The sequence below is a fragment of the Epithele typhae genome (assembly GCF_022376455.1).
Source record: "Epithele typhae strain CBS 203.58 chromosome Unknown BXZ73scaffold_23, whole genome shotgun sequence".
Taxonomy (NCBI): Eukaryota; Fungi; Basidiomycota; class Agaricomycetes; order Polyporales; family Epitheliaceae; genus Epithele; species Epithele typhae.
This window is the reverse complement of record NW_025954214.1, coordinates 241,331-268,476: the sequence shown is the minus strand read 5'-3', so window position 1 is coordinate 268,476 and position 27,146 is coordinate 241,331. Positions and strand designations below refer to the sequence as shown.

The 27,146-nt window shown below is 59.2% G+C and overlaps 11 protein-coding genes across 11 annotated transcripts; 5 read left to right on the top strand and 6 right to left on the bottom strand.

Annotated features, from left to right (window-relative positions):
• Nucleotides 1-12: 12 nt before the first annotated feature.
• Nucleotides 13-2,168, top strand: BXZ73DRAFT_46772 (protein arginine N-methyltransferase; the record flags this gene model as incomplete). Its single annotated transcript, XM_048019753.1, has 8 exons — nucleotides 13-268; nucleotides 319-368; nucleotides 418-517; nucleotides 577-852; nucleotides 909-1,146; nucleotides 1,200-1,447; nucleotides 1,497-1,594; nucleotides 1,653-2,168. 8 exons carry the CDS (start codon nucleotides 13-15, stop codon nucleotides 2,166-2,168), a joined length of 1,782 nt encoding a protein of 593 aa, XP_047878038.1.
• Nucleotides 2,169-3,099: 931 nt separating this feature from the next.
• BXZ73DRAFT_89912 (kinase-like protein) lies at nucleotides 3,100-5,127 on the top strand (the record flags this gene model as incomplete). The annotated part of the gene is made up of 3 exons (XM_048025438.1): nucleotides 3,100-3,774; nucleotides 3,855-4,074; nucleotides 4,136-5,127. 3 exons carry the CDS (start codon nucleotides 3,100-3,102, stop codon nucleotides 5,125-5,127), a joined length of 1,887 nt encoding a protein of 628 aa, XP_047878037.1.
• A 770-nt stretch (nucleotides 5,128-5,897) lies between these two features.
• On the bottom strand, nucleotides 5,898-8,276 carry BXZ73DRAFT_46749 (uncharacterized protein; the record flags this gene model as incomplete). The annotated part of the gene is made up of 10 exons (XM_048019749.1): nucleotides 5,898-6,088; nucleotides 6,156-6,505; nucleotides 6,556-6,689; nucleotides 6,770-6,963; nucleotides 7,022-7,219; nucleotides 7,277-7,367; nucleotides 7,429-7,734; nucleotides 7,784-7,943; nucleotides 8,002-8,044; nucleotides 8,099-8,276. The coding sequence occupies 10 exons, from the start codon at nucleotides 8,274-8,276 to the stop codon at nucleotides 5,898-5,900; spliced, it is 1,845 nt and encodes a 614-aa protein (XP_047878036.1).
• A 575-nt stretch (nucleotides 8,277-8,851) lies between these two features.
• Nucleotides 8,852-10,431, bottom strand: BXZ73DRAFT_46679 (NADP-dependent oxidoreductase domain-containing protein; the record flags this gene model as incomplete). The annotated part of the gene is made up of 7 exons (XM_048019736.1): nucleotides 8,852-9,006; nucleotides 9,071-9,125; nucleotides 9,184-9,451; nucleotides 9,511-9,740; nucleotides 9,800-9,871; nucleotides 9,924-10,018; nucleotides 10,080-10,431. 7 exons carry the CDS (start codon nucleotides 10,429-10,431, stop codon nucleotides 8,852-8,854), a joined length of 1,227 nt encoding a protein of 408 aa, XP_047878035.1.
• A 402-nt stretch (nucleotides 10,432-10,833) lies between these two features.
• BXZ73DRAFT_89909 (cytochrome P450) lies at nucleotides 10,834-12,600 on the bottom strand (the record flags this gene model as incomplete). Its single annotated transcript, XM_048025437.1, has 7 exons — nucleotides 10,834-10,996; nucleotides 11,050-11,534; nucleotides 11,580-11,740; nucleotides 11,794-11,923; nucleotides 11,976-12,119; nucleotides 12,178-12,208; nucleotides 12,263-12,600. 7 exons carry the CDS (start codon nucleotides 12,598-12,600, stop codon nucleotides 10,834-10,836), a joined length of 1,452 nt encoding a protein of 483 aa, XP_047878034.1.
• A 636-nt stretch (nucleotides 12,601-13,236) lies between these two features.
• On the top strand, nucleotides 13,237-14,644 carry BXZ73DRAFT_46793 (ankyrin; the record flags this gene model as incomplete). The annotated part of the gene is made up of 4 exons (XM_048019755.1): nucleotides 13,237-13,315; nucleotides 13,365-13,444; nucleotides 13,497-14,082; nucleotides 14,172-14,644. 4 exons carry the CDS (start codon nucleotides 13,237-13,239, stop codon nucleotides 14,642-14,644), a joined length of 1,218 nt encoding a protein of 405 aa, XP_047878033.1.
• An 803-nt stretch (nucleotides 14,645-15,447) lies between these two features.
• On the top strand, nucleotides 15,448-17,210 carry BXZ73DRAFT_101291 (uncharacterized protein; the record flags this gene model as incomplete). The annotated part of the gene is made up of 11 exons (XM_048014855.1): nucleotides 15,448-15,548; nucleotides 15,597-15,619; nucleotides 15,668-15,704; nucleotides 15,758-15,815; nucleotides 15,874-15,936; nucleotides 15,993-16,065; nucleotides 16,127-16,193; nucleotides 16,243-16,555; nucleotides 16,605-16,715; nucleotides 16,772-16,996; nucleotides 17,070-17,210. 11 exons carry the CDS (start codon nucleotides 15,448-15,450, stop codon nucleotides 17,208-17,210), a joined length of 1,212 nt encoding a protein of 403 aa, XP_047878032.1.
• A 2,093-nt stretch (nucleotides 17,211-19,303) lies between these two features.
• On the bottom strand, nucleotides 19,304-20,247 carry BXZ73DRAFT_77456 (uncharacterized protein; the record flags this gene model as incomplete). Its single annotated transcript, XM_048022670.1, has 3 exons — nucleotides 19,304-19,893; nucleotides 19,954-20,116; nucleotides 20,179-20,247. The coding sequence occupies 3 exons, from the start codon at nucleotides 20,245-20,247 to the stop codon at nucleotides 19,304-19,306; spliced, it is 822 nt and encodes a 273-aa protein (XP_047878031.1).
• Nucleotides 20,248-20,781: 534 nt separating this feature from the next.
• BXZ73DRAFT_46852 (HIT-like protein) lies at nucleotides 20,782-21,379 on the bottom strand (the record flags this gene model as incomplete). The annotated part of the gene is made up of 4 exons (XM_048019766.1): nucleotides 20,782-20,946; nucleotides 21,005-21,114; nucleotides 21,169-21,267; nucleotides 21,331-21,379. 4 exons carry the CDS (start codon nucleotides 21,377-21,379, stop codon nucleotides 20,782-20,784), a joined length of 423 nt encoding a protein of 140 aa, XP_047878030.1.
• A 250-nt stretch (nucleotides 21,380-21,629) lies between these two features.
• BXZ73DRAFT_46662 (uncharacterized protein) lies at nucleotides 21,630-23,139 on the top strand (the record flags this gene model as incomplete). The annotated part of the gene is made up of 7 exons (XM_048019732.1): nucleotides 21,630-21,798; nucleotides 21,845-21,954; nucleotides 22,008-22,149; nucleotides 22,221-22,540; nucleotides 22,680-22,823; nucleotides 22,863-22,952; nucleotides 23,008-23,139. The coding sequence occupies 7 exons, from the start codon at nucleotides 21,630-21,632 to the stop codon at nucleotides 23,137-23,139; spliced, it is 1,107 nt and encodes a 368-aa protein (XP_047878029.1).
• A 191-nt stretch (nucleotides 23,140-23,330) lies between these two features.
• BXZ73DRAFT_89905 (UNC-like C-terminal-domain-containing protein) lies at nucleotides 23,331-26,631 on the bottom strand (the record flags this gene model as incomplete). Its single annotated transcript, XM_048025436.1, has 6 exons — nucleotides 23,331-23,369; nucleotides 23,865-24,490; nucleotides 24,570-24,783; nucleotides 24,840-24,954; nucleotides 25,010-25,836; nucleotides 25,897-26,631. 6 exons carry the CDS (start codon nucleotides 26,629-26,631, stop codon nucleotides 23,331-23,333), a joined length of 2,556 nt encoding a protein of 851 aa, XP_047878028.1.
• Nucleotides 26,632-27,146: the final 515 nt, after the last annotated feature.

Below are 27,146 nucleotides of genomic sequence, written 5' to 3'. Positions count from 1 at the left end.
CAACTTCCAGCAATGGCGTTGAGATTGCATTCATCTCACATTTTGGACGGTGAGCGAGAAGAGGATTTTTCGGAAGACCGCGGGAGCGATCCCAGCTCCGACGGAGAAGAAGAAGAAGAGACCTGGGACGATTGGATGTCGGACTCTCTCGACAAACGGCCTTGCAAGTCCCTATTCGAAGATCATACATTCGACACCGTACAGGAGGCCACCCTCAATGACGAGACAAGGCACGGTTTCAGCTTGAAGGCGACATCTCAAGCACTAGGTTCGGATTATAGGTCCTTTTCGCTGCATTTACTGATCTCGTCCTTCCAGGCCTTGATCACTACAAACGGATCCGCCTGATCAACTGGATCCGGAAAGAGGTAAGTTTGTCGCAATGCTGACCATCATATCGCATCTGAGTACACGAAGCATCCTACACCAGCTGCGGTAGCCGCGCTCACCGGCGCGGAGGCGTTTTTCTCCTCCGATGAATATCTCAAGCCCAGCATGGAGGACGATCCGCTCCTCCGTGCGTGATACGTTCTCCACGTGGTGGCTGTTCACTCGTGCTCATCTCATGTTCTGCAGAGATCGAGCCCGATGATTTGTCAGACTCAGACGACGAGGTCGATCCCGAGACGGTAGAGCCGCCCAAAGACCTCGACACAGCCGCGCGACGCATCAGGGCTCTCCGCAAAAAGCTGGAGCAAGCCAAGGATGGGATCGCCCACTATCGCAACTTCGTCAACAAGCGCCTCGACTTGACCGGTATCGTGGACGAAGCAAAGGCTTCCCCAAGCACGCATGTTGGAGCCCCTCTGCGCGATGACGACTCGCACTATTTCCAGAGTTATGCGCAGAACGGTACGCATCGCAGAACGTTCATGTCTCAGCGGAGCTGATGTTGACACGCTCGATAGACATCCATTCCGTCATGATCAACGACAAAGTTCGCACGGCGAGCTACGCTAAGTTCATCTTGTCGAACCAAGAGGTATTCAAGGACGCCATTGTCATGGACGTTGGATGCGGAACCAGCATTCTCTCGCTCTTCGCTGCCAAGGCGGGCGCGAAGCGAGTGTTCTCCGTTGACGCCAGCGACATAGTAGAGAAGGCGAAAGAGATCGTCGAGGCGAACAACCTTTCCGACGTCATCACGTAGGTTTTTTGTATCATTCGTCCGGATCGCCACGCTGATACCGGCTTCCCAGGGTGATCCGCGGGAAGGTCGAAGACATAAAACTCCCGGAGGGCTTCGAGAAGGTCGATATAATCATCTCGGAATGGATGGGGTACGGGCTGTTGTATGAGTCCATGCTGGATTCGGTCCTTCATGCCCGCGATCGCTTCCTCCAACCCGAGGGTGTCATGGCGCCGAGTCAAGCCCAGATGATGTTCGCTCTCTGCGAAGCTAGTGAGCTGTTCAAGGAACGCATCGGCTTCTGGTCAGACGTCTACGGTAGGGGGTTGTTCACGCGCACGGCAGCAATGCGCTCATGTCAACTCAGGGTTCGATCTTTCCGCGATGGGCAAAAACGTCTACGAGGAAGCAATCGTAGACGTCGTTGGCCCTCGGACCGTCGTCAGTGAGCCCGTGGTCGTGAAGGTGCGCATGCATGGCCCCTGTATGCGCTCAACTCTGACCACCGTCGCCCGCTCTCTAGGACCTCTTCCTCGGCACCATCACGCCCAAGCAGCTGGACTTCTCGGCCCCGTTCAAGCTCGTCTCCACCTCCGAACGCCGCATCAAAGTTCACGCCTTCGTCCTCTACTTTGACACCTTCTTCACCTCCACCGGCGAGCCCCTACCGTCCGACACTCCCGTGCACGTCATCCAGGAAAGCGACCCGATCCTTGCAGAGGTCTGGCCCCTCGGTGGGCGCGCGTACCAAGCGCGACGCATGTCGACTGGCGATCCACTCAAGGGCAAGGGCCGGCCGAAGGTGACGAGCTTCAGCACCGGACCGGCGTCGGTCCCAACGCATTGGAAGCAGACGATCTTCTTCTTCCGGGAGCCGGTGAGCGTCGCGGAAGGGACGGTCGTCGAGGGCGTTTTCAAGTGCCGGAAGAACGCGGACAACTCGCGCGAGCTCGACGTCGAGATCCATTACTCCGTGCGGGAGCCTGAAGACCCGGCGCCGTCCGGGGAACTTTTGGTGCAGATGTACAAGGTGCGGTAGGGGACGGGCGGCGCGCATTGGGGGTGCGTGTTGGCGGAGCCGATGCAAGAAGTATCAAAACCCAGATGTACGCATTACACTCGCTCACGGTTTCCTGTGTCACGAATAGAAAGGTTGATGAAAACCCCCCTCTTTAACTCCGTCTTCGACTGTCACAGCATTGCATTGCCGTGTTATTTGATTACGCCAGGGCGCTGAACTAGGTCCAATCTCTTTGAGCCGCAGCAAAGGACGTGTCATTTCTGATCCTCACTGTGCGCGGCGTAGTGACGCATCTGGTGGTGTACAAACATTGACCGGGACGTCCTCCACACTCTCCGCATGTATCTATGATGTGCCGGCTTTCGTCTGCGGCACCGAGAGTGTTTTTGGTTCTCGAAGGCGGTTGCTGTGCGACGAGCAATAATCTGCGCTTCCGACGCAGTAAAGATGATGTCATTTCATTATGTACCGGCCCGACGTTTGTCGGCGCGGGTCGGCGCAGACTTGAATGAGGGAGGGGTTCGAACACAGCGACGCTGCGGGAGGGCGCAGTCGGAGCTTGCAATTGGGACGAGAGACATGGACATCGGTTCAGAATGCCAACTGTGGGGAAATGATGCTTACATAAGGGCTGGGACGCCGAGAGAGCGGGCGGAGCTCCGAACACGCTTGACTCTGCCCCACCACCGTCTCTGCCACAGCGCTCTCCTCTGATTGTATGCGCGAAACCATCCACACCGACGAGCACAACACCCTCATCGACGGGCTCCCTGCCGTCTTTGCTGATCATGACCAAAATGCCCCCGCCGAGCTAGGCCTGTCTTTTCTCTCTCCGCCTCTCCCCTCCGTCTCCGCTTCCCTCTACTCCGCTTCCTCTTCCTCTCCCCTCGCCTCCCCGCTTTCCGTCGATGGCATTCCCGAAGTCGACCTCAGCTCCTCCCCCGCCGCCATGTTCCTCTCTGTGTTCAGCCCCACCCATTCGGAGCGATCGCTCGCGCCGGACGACGAAGGCGCGACCGTAGCAGGATACACGCTCGGCCCCGTTGTGGGACACGGAGGCTTCTCCATCATCCGCACCGCGTCTTCCCCACAAGGAGGCACTGTCGCCGTCAAAATCGTCAAGCGCGCTGACCTCGACAAACAGCCCAACCCCACACAGGCGCGCAAAAGCCTCGACCGCGAAGCGGATACATGGGCCTCGCTTAACCACGAGCATATTCTCCCCCTCTTTACCGTCACCCATACCCCGCACGCCGACTTCTTTTTCACTGCGTATTGTCCTGCCGGCAGTCTTTTCGACATCCTCAAGCGTGATGGACGACCGGCGCTCCCCCAGGACGATGCGGGGATGATGTTCAGGCAGGTGGTGCGAGGGTTGCGGTACATGCATGAGGCGGGCTTCGTGCATGGAGACATGAAGCTGGAGAACGTGCTGGTAGACGACATGGGTGTTTGTAAGATCTGCGACTTTGGAATGACACGGCAGATCGGCGAGGAGGTCGACTGCGGTCATCTCGCCCAGGACGACGGGGACGCGGAGCGGGAGAAGAAGTACGGCGGTCCACAACGCGCCCGGACGATCTCTCAAGCTCATACGCCCGCGCATCGTCCGCTCGGGCATCAAGTCGGAAAGCTCCCCCACCACCTCTCCCTCATCCGCCGCCATACCCCGCGCGCCAGCGCAGCTCCAGTCCGTACCCAGAGGCTGGCGCTTCTGCGACGGTACCAAATCGCGGTTTCGCTCAGGGTTCTCTTCCTTACGCAGCACCCGAGTTACTACACTCTCCAAGTAGCACAACCTCGTATGTTGCGCATCCAGCGCAGGATGTATGGGCCCTGGGCGTCATGCTGTACACCCTCCTCACAGGCAAACTGCCCTTCTCCGATTCGTTCGAGCCACGTTTGCAGATGAAGATCTTGCGCGGTACGTAAATGCCATCACGTTCGCAGTCGACACGGTCCTTATCTTTCTCTTCGAATACCAGGCGTCTTTGAAATGCCGCTTGGCATCGGACGCAGTGCTGAGCAGGTGCTTCACGGGTGCATCGAGCGATCTGTCGCCGACAGGTGGACGGTCGCGATGGTCGATGAACTTGCGTGGGGAATTGGCTGGGGTTCGGCCACCGACGACGTTTCTCCACCGCCGGAGGCGATCCGTGCGTCTCGTTCAACCTCCCGCTCGAAGCCTCGGCAGGAGCATATCGTCGAGGATCGCGATACGAGGAGGTCGGCCTCGCGCTCTGCAAGTCATGCAAGCCGTTCCAGGTCCGCTGCACGTCACCGCTCCACATCTCGTACGCCCGCACATCACCCGTACGAGAACGCGTACCACAACCCGCTGCATCCCCATCCACTCCTCAAGACGGACTCTCACCCCGCGCAGCCGCACCCCCTGCCGACGCAGCCAAGTTTCTCGTCCCTCACCCAAGCCATCCTTCGCACCTCCTCCAGCTCATCCGAGTCCTCCAGCGTGCATGACTCCGCCATCGTCATGCAGCCGCTGTCACCCTGCTCCACTACCTACTCCGTCCTCTCCGATCGCGCCCACCGCGGACGTCTTCCCCGGCCGCGCGTTCACACCGTGGAGGACATATCACTCTCCCGCTCCCGGTCACCGCACAGCGAGATGCCCATGACGCCCAAGGACGTCTCCCTCGACGCGCCGAGGCGCCGGCGGCCCAAGTCGCCCGCCGCACACATGCAGCTGCGCTCCGAAGACCTCAACACGCTCGACGAGGACGACATCGCCCAGTGGTCGCTCGCCTCGGACACTGCGGGGCCGGTCTCGCGGGGCCGCCGCGCGGATAGCGGCCCACGCGACCGCCGGAACGAGAGCATGCCACCGGTTCTCGACGCGGGGCGCGCATCCGCCTGGACCAATTCGCCCTCCAAGAGCGCGTTGGCTACCCCAGCGACGCCCATCCCGATCCCGGGGATCGGCGCGGGCGCGCGGAGCAAGAGCCTTGGACGCCGGTGAACTATTCGTTCCACGCTGTTCTGCCCCGTGCATCCTCTGGTCGTCATAGGAGGCGGCTTGCATCAGCCTCGGGCGCCCAGTACATGTCCTGCCCAATTCATCTCTCTCCTCCTCACGCTCTTTGATACCCTGTCTCGCTCTCTCCTATCCCCCAGGCCCAGACAGCAGGTCCGAGTGCCCCCTTCCCTTTCTTTCGCTAATGTCAATGTCTCCTTCCTCATGCAAGTCTCCAGTGCTCTCGTCGCCATCTTCACATCACTGTTACCGTAGTCCATCTCACCACGCGCATCGTGTTACCAGTGTCGGGCTCGCGTCGTCGTCGCTGTACCCATACATATATATTCTCCCTGGTCCTCCCTCTCTCTGTCTCTTCAGTCTCTCTCAGTGCCACGCCCCACACCATCTGTAGTTGTAATATAGCGCACGTGTCACCTGTGTATACTCAAGTACTCAAGCCTCGTCGGTCCCGGGTTACCCCCAAGCCCATGCGCGCAGTCACGCCTCCATCCCCTCCTTCCTATCCCCGTTTACTTAGCCTCCCCGGCTTCCCCACGTCTGCGTCCTACTTCCATTTCAAGAGGTCGCTGGCGTGTGAGGACTGGCTTCGGGACAACCCTGCGGTATCCGTACAGTGATGTACTCGATAGTGCGTAAAATAAAGCAGCTAGTCGTCGTCGTGACGCCCCCTTCCCCTGGTTCCCACTCGGCCGGATCTGACGGTTTTGGAGGTACACAAACGCAAAGCCCCCTTCGAGCGCAGAAAGTCGACTTCAGACTGCCCCCGCCGCGCCCTTCTGCAGCCGCGCGACCTCGTCCGCGTCGCGCACCGCGCCCTCCTTGTCCTCGATCGCGTTGTGCCGCGTGCCGAGGTAGAAGTCCTCCGTGAGCAGGCCCGCGGCGATCGGCGGGACCGCGGTGACGAGCGCAGCGATCAGCAGCGGGCGCATCGCGGTGTCGTACGCTGTGGAGCCCCGCGCGCGTGAGTCGCTCGGAACCAACTGAGTGGAAAAAAAACAACCGGGACAGACCTTGGACGATCTGCGCGTGCTCCGGCACCGCCTGCGCGACGACGATGCTCCCGAAGATCCCGGCGAGCGCGTCCGCGTCGTACACGCCGCCGAGGAGGCGCGCGAGCGCGCGCGGGACCTCCGCGTTCCACACCGAGGCGGCGACGGCGGAGCCGACCGCGCCGCCGATGCTCGAGCAGAGCCCGAGGAGCGCGGAGGCGATGGCCATGTCCTGGTGCGGGACCGAGGCCTGGACGGCGACGCGGGAGCCGACGATCTGGAAGGCGGCGCCGAGGGAGGTGACGAGCTGGCCGAGGACGAGGAGCGCGGTCGTGGGCCTGGAGACCGCGAGGAGCTGGAGGCCTTGGCCACTACGGGGCGTCAGCGCGGGGCGCGGGTGCGGGGGGAGAGGGAGACGGACATGACGCGCACGCAGAGGCCGAAGACCTGGAGGTACTTGTAGCGGTGCGTGTAGCGCTGGAGGATGCCGGCGATGATGATGAAGAAGCAGAGGGCGACGGGCTGCGTGTAGCTCCAGTACGTGTACTTCGAGAGCTGGTGGGAACGCGCGTCAGCGCGCGGTGCGGCCGCAGGAGCGGGCGGGGAGTACTCGCCGACCAGTCGTTCTTGATCACGAAGACCCATGAGTTGAAATACGTCGTTGATAGATAGCTGGACAAGAAGTAGACCCCGTCCATGAACGCGCAGAAGATCACCGTCCGGTTCCAGATGCGGAGGGGCATGGTCGGGTGCGGGGCGAACTTCCACTCCCAAGCCACCGTGGCGATCAACAGGACACCCGCGACAACGAACATCGCGATGAGTGACGCTGCTCAGTGGTGAGACAAGGTCATGACATACAGCGTGAGCGAGGTCAAGACGCTTACGGTTACGGAAGCCTTCTTTGGCCGTGGTGGACAGAGTGAAAGGGATGAGGAGCATCGCGCACGAAAAGCCGATGAGCAGGAGGCCAAGGCCATCCATGGCGTTCCAGCTCGTGAGGATCCTCTTCAGTATCGGTTGCGAATCCGCGTCTCCCTGCAGGACATTGCGGCGTGTGTGGCCGGATGCGGCGAGCGACAGAGCTGTGCGAGGGGGATATGAGAAGTCACGTCAAATATATGCGCCGAACACACACGAACCCCCCAGTTTCTTCGCCTTCCTGTCGCCCCAGAAGAGGAGAAACAGGGCGGGCGTAAGCGTCACGGGTATCATGATCGCGAACATACCAAACTAAAAAGTCAACGCTTTAAGTGAGTCGCAGAAGCACGCAATGCAGGCGCGACGCACTCACACCCCAGCGCCAGCCGTCGGCTGTGGAGGCAGAGATTCCGGTGGTGATGGACGTCGAGACCCAGGTGTTGATGAGCCACGGCGCGGAGCCAGTGACCGCGTACGCGAAGCCGCGCCACTGCAGCGAGGTCATGTCAGAGACAATGATGCCGGTGACGAAATAGAGGCCGGAGCTGCCGATGCTGTAGATGACCTCTCCGGCGGCGACGGCGGTGACTGTCTTCGAGGCCGCAACGATGATGTAGCCGAGAGTGTAGAGAGCGACAGAGATCGAGAGCGCGACAGGGCGCGAGGCGATATCTGCGAGCTGCACCTGGTCGGCAACTTGGGTGCGAGAAGGGACTGCGGGCACATACCTTGGCAAGGAACGGGCTCGAGAGACCGCCCACGAGGACGGTAGCGACCGAGATGGTTCCGAGGATGGTGTGCTCGGAGTAGGAGGAAGTAGCGTACTGCACGTACGTGCGAGTCGTTCCGTTGGCGAGTGAGTACACGTATTCCATCAGAAGAATGGACCTGTGAGGCGCGTGTGTGAGAGGCCAAAGGTAGCGGTGGAGCGAGCAATGCGACTCACGCCCAAAGGAGCCAGAGCTTCCATCCCTTGCCAAAGACAAGTACTGGACGTTGAGTCAGCGGATGTCAGAGGGAAGGGGGGGACGATGACGACGTACACAGAGCCTCCGCCTTCGTCACCCCCTCGTCCTGTTCGACTTGTGCCCGTGTCGCCTCGGCTTCAGCCCCCACATAGACCTTCTCCGAGGTCGCACTGGCCTTCTCCGGGTCTTGTGCTCCGCTGGCCCCGGCCTGGTTCGCATTATCGGGAGACTGAATAGTCTTGGGATCGTCCATGGAGAGACAGTTCGCCAAGGCGTGATTCTCCGTAGGGACACGACGAGTGCAAGCAGGGCGAGGGGCGAGGGACGCAGCGAATCGTCGACATTGAATATAAGTACCCTCGGAGCCCGCAAGTGCCGGCCTTTCTGAGACCCTCGGGATCTCGAGTCTTGGCTGCAGGGCGAGTACCGGGCGAACTCCATGCCAATGGTAGCTACCGCGGTGTCTCGGGTCCTGCCCCAATCTACATATGTAAATCAACATGTCACGCCCAGTCGCCGATCACCGGTCACAACCAATTCCCACTTACTAATCCTAGTGCTGTTGTGGTACGTGTGCGAATCAAGTCAAGCGTCCAGTATAATTCTTTTCAGTCTTCGGAGCATTGTTTAGACTTTGTCGCCAACGCCTTAGCCGTCTGCTTCGGGCACGCACACATTTTGATCCGCATCGAGTTCATGAGATGGCATTCGCAAAGACACAACGAAGCAGATAAATTCACGCACGGTCTGCTGGACAAACTTTCTGATCGTAGCTGTATCGTGCTGGCGGAACAAAACAAACCTTTATTACCGCACTTCTACAGCATCTTACTCCATGTCATCCGGCACAATGACGCCACCATCGTCGTCGAAGAGATCGTAGCCTAGGTTGTAACGCGTGGACGGGTTGAGAACACGCTTCGGCGGGTGAGACGTTGCGGCGTCCTCGAGCTTCTGGAACAGTGTCTCGGGAAGCTTCGTGACTACAGGGCGTACAAAAGGTCGTAGTGAGGACGGAACGAGATACGCCAAAACATGCATACGTACCGTGATAGTTCTCCACGACGCGCGAGGGGGTGACGCTCTTGGGGAGCACGACAGTCTGAGCGGGAGAGGGTCAGCCAACAAAACCGAAGTAGGAAGTATATTGAAACACGTACTCCGCGCTGAACGTGCCACGAAATGATGACCTGGGCAGGAGTGATGTGAAGCGCGCGAGCGATCTCCTTCACGACCGGGAGATCGAGAGTTTCCTTAACGAGCGTGCCGCCACCGAGGGGAGAGTACGCCTCGAGCAGAAGGTCGTTCTCCTTTGCCCACTTGACGAGCTCGGGCTGAGGGTTCCAGTAGCTCAGCTCGACCTGGTTCACGGCGGGCTTGTACTTGAGGGGGTTTGCAGTCAGGTTGCGGATGCGAGGGATGTTGAAGCTATAGCCGCAGACGATCAATGCTTTGTAGTCGAAGGCGGAGCACGCAGATAAGCTCACTTGCTGATACCAATGTTGCGAACCTTGCCCTTGTCAACCATCTCCTCGAGCTTCTTCCACGTGGGGTATGGGTTCGCCGTGAGGTCTTCGTCGACGACATCGGCGGTACCCTTCTTAACAGCAATGGGCCAGTGGATGAGGTAGAGGTCAAGGTAGTCGACGCCGAGCTTCGTGAGCGAGTCATCGAGGGCCTCCTCGACATCTTCGGGAGCGTGGAAGGAGTTGAAGAGCTTGAATTCGCGAACGAAGGTCATGGCGCGTGACCGCTGAATATGGACGAGGTGCTCACCTTCGATGTCAACCAAATCTCCTCACGAGGGACACCGCTCTCCCGCAGGGCCTGGCCTACTTCATGCTCGTTCTGTAGCTCTCGCGTTGGGTGCGCATTCATCCTATCAAAAAGTGGGGCTCACCTTGTAGATCCACGCGTCGTCGATATGCCTGTACCCAGATTTGAGTGCAACCTTCACTGCCTCGCCGACCTCGTTGGGCTCCGCCTGCCATACACCTGTACGCAGAAAGGCCTATCATAAGCGGCGCCACAAGCATGTATCGACATGAAAACGTACCAAGCGCGACGGACGGGATCCGGTCGCCAGACGGCAGGGTGTAGTGCGAGGGGAGCGAACCGTACACCGACTTGTCCTTGTGAGCGCCATGGCATGGAGTGCCCAGCCTGCGGTGACCGCGGCCGCTTCGGCCTCCAGTATGGCCCCCAAAGGACCACTGCACGCCAACGTAGGCAACCTGGAGGAGGACGGCGGCGGACACGGTGTAGTAGAGGGCACGTTTCCAAGAGAACGCCGGTCTTGTGTGCCCGAGAGCCTCAACATCGTCCTGAGCCTGGTTGTGGGCAGGCAAGCCCTTGGGATGAGTCTCTTTCTCCTGAGGAAGAGGCTGGTAGTAGTGGGGTGGGGACATGGTGGTAGAGCTTGAGAACTCGAACGCGTTCCTGCGAATGATGTCGGCACGCGCTTATCTTATCTGGTCACTACCAGTAAGTAACAAGCTGATAGGGTGATCTCTAGTTGCGTGCTTATCGGCGTGGTTAGAACCCTGAAGTGAGCTGCGTCCAGTCGCTTCTCTCTATTGCGCGCATGGTTGAGCTTAGCATAATTCATGATGGCAGTCAAACAGTAAGTAAGCTGATGCGATTGCTAGTCGAGCGACTATAGTTTGTCGAATCGTCGTCACAAGTGACTCGTCGACGATGAGACGATCCAAAGACGAGCAATCCGATTGATCCCGCTTCTCACCTGTAACAGCTGGAACAGCAAGACGCATTCAGCGTATGAAAACAGTGAGCAATCGATTCTAGCAACGTTATTTGACCCTCTCGAAGACGACTAGACACTTCTGGTCCCTAGGACGGGACGCGATAATCTGGTCGTCCTGATCCATTGAGGCCGTCATGTCAGGGGCGACCTTCGTGATGAACCGAGAATAGACTTCCGCCAGCAGCATCTTCATCTCCAGCAGCGCCAAGCTGTGCACACCAGCAGGTCAGCACCGATATCAAAATCCACGCGACCCACTCACTGCTTCCCGATACACCCCCTCCCTCCAGCCCCAAACGCAAAGAACAGCTGCTCCCTCTCCGCACGACCCTCCTCCTCCAGCCACCGCTCCGCTCTGAACACCTCTGGGTCCGGAAACACCCCCTCATCGAACCTGTGGAGCGTGTGCGGCTGACAGCTGACCACCGTCCCCGCGGGAAGCCACGCTCCAGCGACCACGCGGCCGCCGGCGGGCACGACGCGGGGAAGGCTCATCGGGATCGGGGCGAACACCCGCAGGCCTTCGCGGACGACGGCGTCGAGATACGGCAGCGTGTCGGGGGCCGCGCCGGTGTGGGCCGCGAGCTCGGCGCGGAGGCGGGCCTGCACCGCGCGCGAGGCCGGGGTGGGAAGGGAAAGGTGATGCATGAGGCAGCAGAGGGCGTCCCCAGTCGTGTCGATTGCGGCGGCGAAGTGGTCCATGCATTCGGATGCTATCGACATCAGGTCGGCGTCGGGCGGTGTCGACTTCGAATCGCCGTCGACGTCTTGGGACGGGGCGGAGGCGTATACAGAACGGAGTTTGGAGAGGACAGTGTGGGAGGAGACGCTGGCTTCGCGGACGACAGAGAGGCAGTAGGGTGCAGCGAGACCATCGGTGCGGCGAAAGGACTTGCCCATGAGCGTTGACCAAATCCGGCTCATGATGGGGAAGTAGTGCTGAGCGTAGAAGCCTAGACGGAGAATTAGGGTGCATCGGCTGGAGGTCCAGACCAAGGGAGCGCACTTTTAAGGGTACTAGAGTAGGTCAGTTCTACCATGATCTTGTGGTCGGTTTCGTCAGTGAGGGAATGCAGATCTCTGGGGTGGAATAGATGCCCAGCGACACTGTCAAGTGAAAAGCAGTGTAGCCAATCCTGCGAGGTCGCAGTGAGAGTTCTGCTCGAAGGAGCCCGCGGCATGGCATACATAGATGTCAACGCTCCTGCCTATATGCTCTTCTAATTTGGCGGAGAAGTCGTTGACGTGATCTTGGATGACGGCAGCAGCGTCTGTACTCATGACATGCGACTTGCTGTAGCGCTCTGCGAATTTCCGCTTCCTCTCAGAATGCTATGAAAGGGTGTAAGTGAGTGAGTGCGGTCATTTTCAATTGCCGATGAAAACCCACCTCGCCTCTTCCCAAGGTGGAGAACATGTTTCTGACATGTCACGTCAGTATAGGTCGACTTACGGAAGCTTGAATGAGGACTCACGGCGTTCCGAATTGTTGAAAGAGGGAATAAAAGGACGACTTGTCGTATCCTCCCCCACCTGACGAATAGATTTCCTTCACCGCGTCTGCGCTGGCGAAGGACACCTCGTCCGGAGCCACTCGAACCACCGGGCCATAGGATATGTGCAACGCGTGTATGAACCTCGTTCTGCCCCCTCGAAACTCGTGGTGCATCAAGGGTAAACGTGTGAGTGCACATATCGCTGGCCCAGGGAGCTTCGAAAGAGGAGAGAACCAAAGTCGATGCACCACAGATAAGATGGCGAGAGACACCAGGCCCCCGGCGAGGTTGAACAGGATTGAGTCGAGGAACCACATACTTACTCGGACGAGGGAGAGAAGAAGGGAACTGGATGCCCCGGAGATAGCTGTACTGCCATGTCGGAGATTGCGGCGATTGAATCGTGCTCTTGGAAGACGTCGTGGTTTACTTTTGATCAAGTGGCCATGGGAGTAGCGCAGCCAGCCACGATAAGGAATGATGACTAAGCAAGTGTTCGCTGGGTGCCCGGCCCGGGCGGAGTCGGAACTCGTCGGAGTTGCGGACTGGCGCCGGGGTCTTGCATGCTCCGAGCCGCGTCTACTAACTTTTCAAGCCACTACTCAAGCCACCACCCTCTCCAGCCTCCGAAGCAGCGATCAGAGGGCCACGTTCAGCTTTATCCGAACCCTAGTACCGTCTGTCTCTGTCAGATGCACATACACGCAGTTACGGCGTGACAAAACTCGCACACTGCCCCAGCGCCCCGCCCTGCTTGTCTTCCACTTCCACCTCGCCACAAGTCAACTATCCTGTTTGCTGCCCCGCGCATCAGTGTCCATCTCTACCTCGAAATCGGGCCTTTGTTTCTGCATCTGTAAAGCCCACCTCCTCTCTGCCAAGCCTGCTCTGGTCTCATGGCTATGCTCTTAAGGGCGCACTATGGAAGCGGCGGTCTCGTGATCCCCCCGGACATGCGAGAGATACTGAGCCTACCGGCACCTCTCAAGGCCGACCGGGGCGGCCAGTTACTTAGGATCTTGTACAAACGAGGTGAGTATTCCAGAATTCCATAAGATGCCGAGCTCAACAGTCTCACCAGGTACGAACGCTCTCCAGCCAGGCCTCCTAAGCGAATTTGCCGCAAATTGTTTCTGGGGAGACCTAGCTGCCGCTAAAAAGGTACACTCGTTATATCTCGTTGCCCGCACACGGTCTCACAACCTTTTCACAGATGGTCGAAGAGGGCTCCGCGCCCGACCTCCTAGGACACGAAACGCCGTTCGAATACAGCTACCTCCACTTCACCATCTACGGCGCCCAATTTTCGCACGGCTACTCCTCGCGCCCACACAGAGGCGAGCACGCTGCCGTGCTCGCCTTCCTCCTCGACCTCGACGTCCCCACCTCGCCACCGGACGTCGTCGGCTACACGCCCCTCCACCTCGCGTGCATGAACCCGCCGCAGCCGTCACTAGCCCGTCTCCTGCTCGAGCACGGCGCGAACCCGAACGCGCAGGACCGGTTCGGGAGCCCGCCGATCATGGCGGCGCTGCAAAACGCAGCCATTGAGGTGATCCACGCGCTCATGGAGCACGGCGCGGACCTGCTCGTCGCGGACGCGGACGGGGTCACGCCCGAGGAGTTCTATCCGGGCACGGGGTCCAAGGCGCGCTCGGCGGTCCAGCAGTGGATCCGACAACGCGAGGGCGTCGAGGGGGTGCTGGAGGAGCGCAAGTGCGGGGCGTGCCGGAAGCAAGGCGAGGTGAAGTTCTGCAGCAAATGCCACGCGGCGCAGTATTGCTCGAAGGAGTGCCAAAGTGAGTGCTTCCCCTCAGCTGAGTCGCCCGGCGCGCGCTCCTTGTTGTCTTGTTGTTTTGTGTGGGGGCTGATGTCTTGTTCTGGGAAGGAGCGGACTGGCCGAGGCACAAGAACAAGTGCGTGCCGTTCACGGAAGCGAACAGCGTCACGGTCCTCCCATTCTACCACGATATCGGCCCGATCATGGACGTGGCGGACATGACTCGACAGGCGCACGGGTACCCGATAGAACGCCTGGACAAACGCAGCCTGCGCTCGATGAACAAGCCAACCATCGCGCGCGGCGAGGTCAAGCAGCTCGTCGTCAAAATCCAGCTGCCGGAGCTGATGGTCTGCACCAACAATCGGAACGCGCGCGTGCAGGACCTCGTCGTCTTCAACCGGAAACGCACGTTGGTCTGCCGCATCCGCCGCCAGGACGACCCGGAGGCGTACCGCCTGATCGAGCGCACCATCATCGCAAAAGGCCTGGGTGGCGTCGCGTACTTCCCGGCGGAGATGCGGAAGGTGGACAGCCTGACCATCAAGATATCGGAGGTGCTCGCGGAGCAGTCCTTCTGAACCGGGGAAAAGTAGACTTTGTTCAGCTGCTTCATTTTCCGCCTGGCTCGTACCCGCGATGTACCCATATCACGCATCATCGCAGCCCTCCCCGGGACTCTGGTGCCCTCCTGTAGCTTACCGCGTGTATCAGTATCGCACTGTCTCAGTTTCGTCCTTCACTTCGCTACAGCACATATATGTTCTTCACGACACACCTTTCGGCAGTCTCTCACGCATTGGCCTCGTTTGCATGGATGGTTCTCCCCACCTTCCATAGGATCGTACTGTATCATCACCTATTAGATTCCGAATCCAGCTCTTACTCCAGCCGTCCATCGCAGGGTCCGCGGCCGGCCCTTGCTCGGCGAAACAGTAACGTGCGGTCACACCGTGATATTCGTTACAGTAACATGACGGAGCGAGCGCTAGTCGACGCGGTACTGCACACGTGCACGCCAATTCGATCATTGCCTTCACCTCTTTGTTTTGTGTTCTCAACACCCGCCGCGCCGCATCTTGCCATCACCTATGGACCATGCATTCGTGTCTCGTCACCGGAAATAGGACGACAGTGTTTGTCGCCAGGGTGTGTGTGCTAGAACATTCTCGAAATTCCCGCACCGCCGGAGTCTTTGCTGCTGTCGAGTGATGAATGGAAGCTTTATCTGCCAATCTCTCGCTACCTAGTAGAGATGGGGTGCTATCAGCTGGCGCTCTCGCCCGTGGGCTATGTTGTGTTCCTCCAAGACGTTCATCATTAAGGCGTAGGGCGCATTTTTCTGCATCGCCTTCTTGGCCCCGGATTCGGTCTCACTGATCACATGTTTGGCAGGCGCGGTTCACTCAACTACAAGAACGTGACCGTGGTCGTTGCATTCGAGCCAGCCGGTGCATATGAGGATTTCCTGCCCCTCGCATGGCGGTGAGTGCGCGTCGCGTCTCCGACTCAACTTCTCTGACTTCTTCACAGGGTTCAAACTTTCAAACCGGACGGTGAATCATACTTTCTTCAAAGAAGGGCATGCTCGTAATCTGCCGCAGCAAACGACAAGACGGACCCTTTCACTTGGACAAGCGAGTGCGTCGAGTGCCCACGACCACGAGACGGATGAACTCAATTCGCTCTTTTAGTTACGCCTATTCTGCGTCGAATGGCTGTCGAAATATCAAGGCGTGTATGCCTATCAAGGTTAGCGTGCCCATGCTCTCACCGCGGTTGAATTCTCATTGTCAAGGGTTCGATCCAGTCGCGTCAGCAGACATCATTGCAAAAGAGTTACAGCACAACACCTCCGACGTTCTGGTTCACAGTAGGTCCCGAAACCACATTGGCATAGACATAAAATAGCTGTGATCATTTACACAGGATCCGATCCCTTGCGTTCATCCCAGTCCCAAGATCTTCAATCATGTTTCTCATTCAGCTGACATTGGCTACGGTACGCTCTTGTGCTTGAACCATATCCGTATTGGCTCATAAAGCCGATCACTGTTGACTAGGCTTCATCGTCAACGAAGACAAACTTGACTCTGAAGTGGAAACAGTGATCGAGTTCAGCGGTGTCAGGTGATTCTCTCCAAGCTCCGCTCACATCCAGAAACTAACATTGCGATAGGCCGCTAGAATCGAGGCATACATTTCATTGGCAACCACGCATGTCTGTCTACATTTTCGTTGCGGAGACAGGGTATATTCAAGGAGAACGGATAGCGAAACGACCCCCGAAGGAGTGCAACTACTGGCACATGGATCTCCGTCGTCTGCACCCAGGCACGCGAATACTTGCCCTCGAGCTCTCCTACAACCCGATCCTCCTAGATTACGCCATGACTCCCGATCCTTCCTTGGCACCGCTAGTGACTTCCGATGCTGTGGCACCGGCATCGTCCTCGGTCGTAGAGGGATTCGGAACAACTGTTTCATATACGGTGGGCATATGTATACGTCCGATTTCGCGGGCTCTGACATCTGGCGCAGAAACGATACTCTGCCACGTTGCGGTTGAATCTACAGCAATTTAGTGCGGTGATTGACAAAGTTCGCACTGCTCTCGCTCGGAAAGGCTATCGGGTTTCTCTCTGCCTTCACGTCAGTTTCATCGCCCTTCTTCATATCCAATGGTGCCGCTCACACGTTATTCGTAGCCGGGGTCCCCAACGGCAACTTTCGAACTCGTTCTTCCCGATACCATCTGCAGCTTTGCACAAGCAGAGCACGACCTTATCGCCGCGACTAGGTCCGGGCTGTCGGAAGGCGTTATGATCATCGAGCGCTACGCCGACTTCCTCGAACACGAAATCAACGGTCACCGCTCCTGGCGCCGCATCGACCCCTTGTCTATAGACTGGAACTGGAGCAGGAACGAAACGGTGCGTCCTTTGGGTTTCTGTGTATTTAGTTTGTGCGTCATCCAAACACGAGTTCTCATCACTTTGTTTGTAGGATCACCCCGAGAAACAGGAAAATTCCGACGGGGGCTCGGGGTATGCGGACTCCGCCGCCGCTCCGGCGTATTCCACATCGAACTTTGCTGCCGTAGTACACAGAGATGCAGTGGAATTGCCTCCCTACTCCGGGCACTGAGCTTACCGTCGAAGCAGGAAGTTCTCGGCCTATTTTGTATTTTCACACCACCATCTTGTGTTCAGTGCTGCCTGTTGGCGCATTTTAATGAGGAGGAGTGCTCTTGTGTTCCGGATCACTTACCCTCAACTCGGGGAGGTCCGTGCACCCCGGTGAACCGGACCGTCCGGCAATTGCCGCGGGGCGTCTTTCTGCAGCGCGAAATTGCCTCACCTCCTTGCTTCCCTTCCCCCACTTCCTCCCGTTCCGCCTTGCCTCAAGTCGACCAAGTGCCCCCTCGGCAGCATTTTGCAGTATATCCATTGACATTGTCAGTTGGGCAGCATACCTCTCAACCCCGAGGCCCGCTCGTCGACAAGTTCAACGTTCGGGTGCGTCGTCCTCGTACCCTGTGTCGTCCTTGTATCTCACTCAATCACCTGGCACGTTTCTTTCAGGCCCGCGTACTTTCAAGAAGATGACGACGCCTCGTCTGCAACACACTCATGGAGTGGAAGGGTCCCATGTGCCAACACCGGAGGGGTAGAGCGATGTCCGCGACGTTGTGAGGCAATTCTGCGCATCCGTCCTGGTGAGCTCTTCCACTCGGCTTGGAACTCCGACACATCGCCCCGTCGGAGTGTGTGTCGGAGCTCGAGCACAACGCCCCAGAGACCTCGCTCGCCGTCGTCAGCGTCCCGACTCCTGCCGCCGCCGTTATCAATGGTGCATCTGTTGCCATCGGCATCGCCAAGTGTTGGGACCTGACCATGTCTCGTCATGCACGTCGACCGTGGCTCGGCTTTGTCAGTCGGAAGGCTGAAAGCCGCGACACGCTGACAACGTAGCAGTCCGCGATTTTGGAACACTTGCCGCATTCCAAAGTCGTGTATTGTTGCACTCGTTGGTTCTCAATGGGCTCGTCTGAAGCGCGGACGCGCTGTCTGTGCTGCTTCGTCGTCGCCTTGCGATGTCTGTGCTCTATACACGTCGGGCGGCAGACCATCGCAAAGCGAGCGATCATCGGTCGGCCCTCGTCCGGCGCATTGCAAATACTTCAGAGCCTCTTTCACCGTTGGACTGGTAAGCGACTCGCGACTGACTCATCCAGGCGGAGACTGGCCGCTATCTTGCCTTCCAGCATTTCAGCACACGATTGTCGATCACCAATATGATCGCACACTGGCCGACATTCAGCCTCAACTGCTTGGATTTGAAGAAATGAGCCCAGTGCCCCGGACCGGAGCTGATCTGAAGACTTTCGGGACCCCCTTCACGAGGCTGCAGTCACCCCACATCAGCAAAAGAACGGTAACTCCCCGCCCTAACGCCTGACAAACGGGTCCCCGGACACTGCGGCGCATATCGGCCAGCCTATGTTTCTCACAGCGACGGCCAGTCGTGACGTCGCAGTCACAGCGCAAAAATGGACGTTGCGCGAGCGCGTCGTCTTTGAGAGCCCTCCGAGTTGATCAGACGTCGGCGGGGCGGTTTTAGAGAGGCGTCCTCGCATCACCACTCATACTAGAGGTGTGTGCGGCGTTTACACGGATATATTTATCGAAAAGCTGACGGGCTCGATCACAGCAAGCGGTGAACGGCTGGGCCCTCTGTATTCCGCCTGGTTCGGCTCAGTAGGATAAATAGACCTGGGGTCACGCTATACACCAAGTGACGGCACCTGCTAACTCAAGATCCGCATGCTTGTAATTTTAACGCGCTTGCGGAGCCCCCGACTCCATGCGCATTCGTTCGCCGTTTGTTTGCGTTGCGCGCCCACATCACTGTCAGCGTGTTCAGAGGTTCTGGACGTCGCGAGGAGCCTGTCTAGGAGACTTGGGACAACTGCCATTGAACGAAGCCCTGTTCGTTAAATTTCGCAAGATGTCACCCACGACCGCGCTGAAAAATCTGCACTTCTGTCCTTGTTATAACATTGCCACCAAGTACTAGTGGCGACAACAGCACACTATACCCACATCCAGATAGCTTGTCGATGCAGGATCATCGATCATCGATGATAGACCTTACCACGAAACACACTACTCACGCCCATCGCGCTGTGCTTCGACAGCTTCTGCACCTCTCTGCACCTCGCACTTTGAACGCCCGCCTCACGCAGCCCTCTTCGTGAATTTGGGCAGCTCGAACCGGAGCCGCGGGAGGTGCTCCCCCGCCGCGAGCTTCCCCGCCGCGCGCAGCTCGCGCTCCATCGCATCGCGCTCCGCCACCTCCGCCTCGCGCCGAGCGCGGCGCGCCTCGGCGTCGTCCGACGTGCGCGGGGCCGCGGGGGAACGCGGGCGCGCGGACGGGGCGGGGCGGGTGGCATCGCGAGCGCGTCGGTCGTGCGCGTGAACCGGCTTGCGCCCCGGGGGCGGTGGAGAGCGCGCGACCTCACGGCGGGGGGATGGCGTCGGGATGTGGGCGCGCGAGGGCGCTGGTGCTGGGCCAGTGGCTCGAAGTGACTTTGGGTCTTGCCGCGGGCGGCGCGTTGGGGTTTCCTGAGGGCGACCCTGGCGGTCGCGGAAGGGGTTTGGATGGGGAGGGGCTTGTGAGGAAGCAGGTTTGGTTTCGGTAGGGGGTTGGGTGCGGGAGGTGGAGAGCGTTCTGGGAGCTGTGCGAGACGGCGCGTGGGGTTGAAAAGAGGACGTGATGAGCGAGGGCTTGGTCGCTGACCGGGTCGGCGTCGCATGGTCCGCACCGTCTTCGCGGTAAACATGAGGGCGAGATATCGATGCGGCATGTGGGATATAGGAGGACTTACTAGTACTCATGCGTGAGGATTCCGTCTTCCGTTTCTTCCCAGCGATGGTTTGAGATTCAGCGACAGGTTGTACGGTGCGGTGCTTTGGCGGGGTTGAGACATGCAATTGTTCCAACGCATCCGCAGGACGTTTGTTTGAGGAGCCTGTAGCGGGGGCCGAGTCCTTCCAAGGAGTGAGGGAGAGATGGGTAAGCGCTACATCTGCGAGATGTCTCAAGTACTGACGAAAACGCGGCGGAGAGTGATGTAGTCGTTGATCTTGCGGACATGATTTTCCTTGGGGACCTCCTCCATGGCTGTTGATAAGAACGAACTGTGATGAGGGAGGATGAGAGCGGTTGAAGAAGGGATAGCGGGAATGATACGAAGAGTGGGTGCCCGTCCTCGAAATTTATGCACTAGTAGCGTTTGCGCCACTCAGAAGACACAGCGTGGCAAAAAATTGACTGTTGTCTTCAGTTGAAACTCGTTCGAAAACTCGGTCGTACAGTAGAGTTGTAGGTGGGTTCCTCGGACCCCCTGACGGTGTTCTTGACCGATGCGTTTGGGACGGTGTGTGTTATGTGGATATAGAAGCATGTTCCTAGGAATTCCAGAGTGGCGCATAAGCTTCCTTGTACCCGTTAAAGCAACAGGGATGGCCTACCTTGTGTCCCATCCCAATTCAATCGACGGATCGGGCGTATTTGGTCCTTTTGGAAGAACTTCCCGGCGAAAGGGTACATATCACGAGGTGCATCAGAGAGGTCAATCAGTCAGTGTGCTCGGATATGGCTTCATTCGTCCAGTGTGATATCATACAATCCCCTTTGTCCTTATGATTCATACTCATAGCTTCGAAATGAGCTCCTCGTGAAACTTCTTCAGCTCGTCCATGGAAGGTTTCTGGGCAGGCCAACCAACCACGAGGCCCTCCGAGTCCGTGGCGGAGGGTTTGGGAATGATGTGGAAGTGAACGTGGTCAACTTCCTGATGGGCTATACGTCCGTTGTTCTGCGCGGTCCCAACGAGTTGTCAGCATGAGTCATTCGACGCAAAAGGGGTCACGTACCTGAAGAATGTTGTAGTTCTCGGCACCCAGAGCAAGCGCAATCTTCTTCGCGGTCGGGAGGAGGTCCGCGAGGTCCTCATCAGGAAGCTGGTGGAACTTCTCCGCGTGATCTGGGGGCGATCAGTTATTCGATGGGTGACGGTGCGATTCCGTTCAGCGCCCACATTTGGGAATGACGAGCGCGTGGCCTTTGGAAAGAGGACCGATATCGAGGAATGAGAACACTTTCTCCGTCTCTACCAGCTTGAAGCTAGGGATATCACCTGGGACGAATCGCGCAGTTATCAGTGGCAAGAGGTGGTTTGTGAATACTAAGTGTAGCGTACCCTTGATGATCTTGCAGAAAAGGCAACTGGCGAGGGACCTGTCAAACATGATTGTAGGCCGAGGCCAGCCCAGAAGTCGAGATGCGTACTTGGTAGCCATACTGGAGTCACCGAGTTCGTCGAAGGAGGACAAGTTCGTGCTCATGAGTCTGGGCGATCCTCAGGACTCAGGAGCGCGCGGTCCGGCCACGTGGGCGTGCGCGCTCGAACGAGGGGCTGTCGCGCCGCGCGAGTTGCTGAACTTCGGTTTGACCTCCACCTCCTCATCCTCGCTCGCGTTGCTCATCCGGCCTTGCGAAATGACCTCGCTACAAGCCGCGCACGCAGATGGTGTCTGCTTGCGCTATCCCGACTCCCTGGGGATCTATCCCCAAGTAACACAGGAGAACGCAGCGGCGATGCTCATTCGTGCCATCTCCCTCGCGCAGAGCACGCCGTTCGGATGGGGGTATATCGACAAGCCCCCAGGTGCGTGTCTCTCTGTAATGCCCGCTCGCGCTCAACGTCTTCCCAGACGGTTCTCTTTTCCTTGTCTTCCAAACACCCCAGTTACAATGCCCGCCAGACGGCATCGTGTACCAGGACAGAGAGCAGAAGTATTACCTCCCGTGCGGAAACAACAAGGTATTGTCCGTCGTCCCGCTTGGAGCCGCTCGAATCTAAACCGATCCGTCCAGGAACTCGAAGTATGTGAGGTGAAACTCGGCTTCGTGCCCGGCGTCGACCAGTTCGCGTACCGCGTCCGGCGACGCTTCCGCATGTACAAGGGTGGCCACCCGCAGCTCATGCTCATCCACTACTCGCGCGGCCAGAGCACAAGTACGTCCATATCTCACTCTCCACTCCCTCCTCCCGCTCCTGGACCTCGGCTCAACGCCACCCTCAAACAGCCATCGTCCCCTCTCTGAACTCCCCGGCCCGCAACTACCCGCTTCGCCCCGTGAACGAGCCCGCGATCTTCGTGCTCGGCGAGCGCCAGGGCCAGAAGGTGTACCCGAACGGCGTCGCGCCGCCGCTCGCCGCGAGCGCGGACCGCGGGATCGTGCAGTTCAACATGCCGCCGAACGTGGGTGCGGGCGCGGGCATGGGTGGCATGGGCGGTATGGGTGCAGGGCCGCTGCCCGGGAACCCGGCGGCGATGCTCGCGCACCAGAACAGCAACATGGAGGTCCTCGAGCGGCGGGCGCAGAGGGAGCGGGGGATGAGCATGGTGCAGCAGCAGCAACAACAACAGCAGCAGCAACAACAACAGCAGCAGCAACAGCAGCAGCAGCAACAGCAACAGCAACAACAGCGGGCGCCGCCGATGAACCGGCTGGTGGAGGACGAGGACTCGGCCGGTGCGTCAGTTTCTTGCGTTTCGCTCGCGTTTGAGACGCTCATGGAGGTGGGCAGCAGACGAGGCGGAGAACATCTCCACGCGGACACTGGCCTTGACGCGGTACCGCCGGAACCACGAGTACATGAACGAGGTGTTCATGCATGCGCGTTTGGTGAGCCTCCTCTCCTTAGCGCTTCACCCGCCGTCCGAGACCATCCCCGTGTTCGCAGGTGACAAGAAGGCGTCCGCATCACCACCTTACTCCATCTTCAAGCTCTCGGACCTCGAAGAGAACTGGTGCGTGTCTTATCCCCTTCCCGGCCACGTTGCAGGCTCGAGCTGACGGATCTCTGCAGGCGAAGACGGCCGCCGAAGTGGAGGAGCTCAAAAACAAGGCTGCGGCCCGCAAGCAAGCGGCGGACGCGGCGCGGGACCAGCTGCGCGACGTCCCGATGGGCGGGCTTGCGATATCCGACCCGGTTCCTTGATTCGGTGATGTCCCTCGCTTTCGTGTATTGTACTTGTAGCTGTAATCGCATCTGTCGATGTCTTTTCCGGTTTGCACAGACCTTTTGGCGGAGCAATTACCGTCGTCATGACTAGACGATAGGCTGCGTCGACTCGTTAACACCGTGTTGCAAAAGGGTACCAGCTGCGAAGAGAGGACTGAGGACAGCTACTATGGTAGACGAAAGCAGCGGACACAAGAGTCCACGAACTGACGACAGCAACGACAAACCAAGCACAGCAGACAGTACATAGGACAGGTTACCGGGTGGCTGAGCAGTGCTATCATGTACATCCGTCCTGTTCCTGCAGCCGCGGGAGACGGAAGACGCGAAGATGTGCACATAATATATGTGGGTCAACGCTCGGATACTCAGTGTATTCCGCCTGTCACAAGTCCTCGCCTTGTGATGTTCTGTCATACTGGATGTCTGCAGGTTCACGCGGATTCCAGAAAACAAGCTGCCAGACGAAAGCAGCAAAACATGTACACGAATCGACAAACGACAGCAACGATAAGCGAAGCACGGCGGGCGGGCGGCCCGCCCAGCCAGCCAGCCAGCCCTATGTACAGTATACACATCCTATCCGATCCGCCGTTTTGTGTGCAGCTCGAGCCCGAGCTTGATCAGAGAGCGTTCCGCGCCGCGAGCCCCGCAGAACCAGGTCCGACCGTCCGCGACCGCTCCCGCGCGCCATCGTCCACCTCGCCTTCAGTCTCGCCGTCGTCTCCGTCCGTGTCCACCCACGCGTCGCTCGCCTCGCCGTCACCCTCTGCCGGGGGAGGCCCTGCCGGCCGGCGGAGACCCCGCGCGACGAGCTTGCCCTTGCTTCTGCTGAGCGTGCCCGTCCCGGCGTCGAACGCGGAGAGCGCGGCGGGGACGACGAGGACCTGCCCCTCCGCGGTCGGGTCGAACGCGTCCCCGTGCCGCTCACCCGAGTTCGGGGTGGCGTTCCGAGACGACGACGTGGACGCGGACGCGGAGGTGGAAGGTACGGGCGTCGCGGTGTCGTCGAGCTCGAGCGCGCTCCGGTGCGGGGACGCCTTGACCTCGTGCAGGTGGGCGCTGCGCGCCCACCGCTTCGCGCTCTTCGGGACGGGCCCCACGCCCCCGAAGCCGAGGGAGAGCGACCCGGAGTTCGAGCGCTGCATCCCGGGGCGGATGGGTGACGTCGGCGCGGCGAAACGGTGGTGCGCGAGGTGGCGGGAGGTGGGCGTGCGGAGCGAGATGGGGGTGTGCGGGCGAGTGAGGGCGGTTCCGCTGGCCTTACGCGCGACAGGGTGCAAGTGCAGATGGTGGGCGCGGCGGGGTCGCTGGGGGGTGTCGGGGTCTGTTGTAGGGAAGGCAACGTTGTCTAGGGAGGGGTTAGCTTGTTCGCGTGGCTAAGGTTGCGAACGCGTGGGACTGACCACCGGTAATAGTGAGACGGGGAGGGGTGGAACTCCGGGTGCGCAGGCGGTTGACGAGCCCGCCACTGAAGCTCAGCGTACGGCGGCCCCACTCACGCACGGCGTTGTTCCGGTAGGCGTGTTCACCACGCGAGCCACGCGTCAGGGCCATGAAGACGAGGACGGTAAGCAAGAGACAGAGTTGCGCAATGCCGAGGCGCTTCTCAAGAAGAACCTACGGCCGCCAGTGTCAGGAGAAAGGGTGTAGAAGCAGGTCGTGCTACAGCGCACCTCGTCCGTTAAGTTCTCCACCTTCGACAGTAGATCGTGCTGTTCTTTCTCAAGCCGTCTGGTCTGCTTCTCAAGCTCGACTACGGATCGCTGGTACAGTTGTGCTTGCGCCTTGCTCTAAATCCGGACGGCGTAAGCAGACGGCCACGTATGAGTGGGTGTGTACTCACATACCCTCCAGCCGACCAATGTCCTCCGTGAGCCGACGGAGCACCTCACGCATGCCTGCCGTTTGCTCCTCGACGTATCGGGCATACAGAGTAGTGTTGGCCTCGAGCGCTGTAAGCCGGTTCATAATAAGGCGGTAAATAGACTCGCCCCCGTTGGTGTGGGCGGGCTGGGGGCGACAAGGAAGGGGTGATAGAGATGATAGAGTGGCCATCCGTAGAGACTGAGGAGCGAGAGGAGGAAGGAGAATCCGAAGTATGTTGCGTGTCGATAAATACGGTTGCAGAGGTCGAGTTGTTAAGGACCGTGGAGTGGGTGTGGACGAGGCGGTTGATAATGATACATGCGTGTTGTACAATGTGTCGGACTGAGAACGTGCGGAGTCGTGAATGTCGGAGACGGTTTTGATGAGAGACGTGGTTTCCATGGTGGTGTGCGGGGAAGGGTCCGGTATGGGGGTAGAGAGGTTGTACTGGAGCGACTCGAGGATTTCTCTTGACGAGCCACCGGCATTAGTGAGTGGGTCTGCCGGATCCGAGGACGGGGCAGCCGCGTCGGTCTCGTTGGAGTCGTGGGGTGTGTCGGAGGTGGGTGTATGCACTGGTTTCGGAGGTTCCGCACTGACGTCGACGAGAGAACTTGCCTCTTCCGCCGACCGCCTCGCCCGGCTTTCCTCCTCCCACGTCTCCCACTGCCATTCTTCGAGATGCGTGAGGCCATAAACCCTGAGGAGGGAGACGGGGCAATAGTACTCGTTCCCGTAGTGCGAGCGAAAGTCGATCCGGATGAAGCGGTAGAAATCGCGGAGCGTTGATGGCGGGTGGAACGTCTGTGCCTCGTGTTCAGCAGCTGCCCAGCGCGGACAACGGGCACCATCGATGGCACTCACCTGCACGCCGCGCACGTTCTTCGCGCGGAACGTCCCCGCGTGCGTCATGTGCGCCGGGTCGTCGGTGTACTGCTTGGCGACGCTGACGGTGAAGTCCTTGAAGACGCCGCTGAAGAACTCGTAATTCGCGAGCTGGACGGTGTCGATCCTGATGTCCTCGCAGAGCTCGACGACGACGAACCGGTGCGCGTCGCTGCACGGCGAGAGCATGTACCGGTCCTTCTTGCTCGACAGGATCGACGACGCGGACTTGGCGCCTTTGTGCGCGCCGTGCACCCGTGCGGAGCAGTCGAGCGAGGCGTAGTTGAACCGGTCCTTCGTCGGGATGGGCACGCGAAACGGCGGCGGCGCCGTCGCGGGTGCGTCGCCCAGTGTGCCGTCCGCGGTGTCGACGACGGGGACGTCAGAGGCGTGGTGCGAGGAATGCGCGGGGTCGGCGCTGCCGTTCGCCTCGGCGGAAAGGTTCTCCGTGCGGGCTGGTCGAGGGGGTCCATCCTGGTCCTTGGGGTCGGAGAGATGCTTTGTCTTCCAGTCCTCAAACGAGGGGAGCAGATCGTCCTCGGACGGGGGCGGCTCCAACGGCGGAAGTGGCCTTAGACAGCACACGGGCTCCTCCGTGCGTTTAGGTGCTTGGAGGGAGATGGGCCGGAAGAGATCATTGGGCGTCGTGGGCCCCGCGAGAACCGGGGAGGAGAGGAGGAGGGCTAGCAGGGACGTCGGAAGCAACGAGAACATCGCCCTCCTTGCTGTCTTGGCCGTCGTCGACTGCCGCCACGTCGTCGGTGGTGGTGGATGGGGGTCAGGGAATGGCGCCCATGGCTTTGCTCATTGAGTTATCTTATCTCACTTCCGTGCATGACCACCATCCGTGATGCAGTCCACAGCATCTTGATGACGAAGACGGTGCCGACACAGGCGTATTCAACTCTTTAGACAGAAGACATACTATACGACGCTCGCTGCAGCCTGCTCAACTCGCGTTTATGCCTCGCCCGAGCTGGCGCCGAGCCACGTCATATCCGAGGCCCTGCGAACCGTCCCTGGCGGACACGCCGACCAGCTTCTCACACCTTCCGTTCTCATGCATCCGACCAAGGTGGTATTATATGCACGGTAAAGCACATGACTATAAGAGCAGAGGGCACTTTGCAGCGCGTAGTGAAGAATCCTACGTGAATGTGGATCGTAGCGTGGGTGTTGTCCGTCCGGAGGCAAGGTGTCCCCTGCTCCTACCGCCACTACGGGTTGGT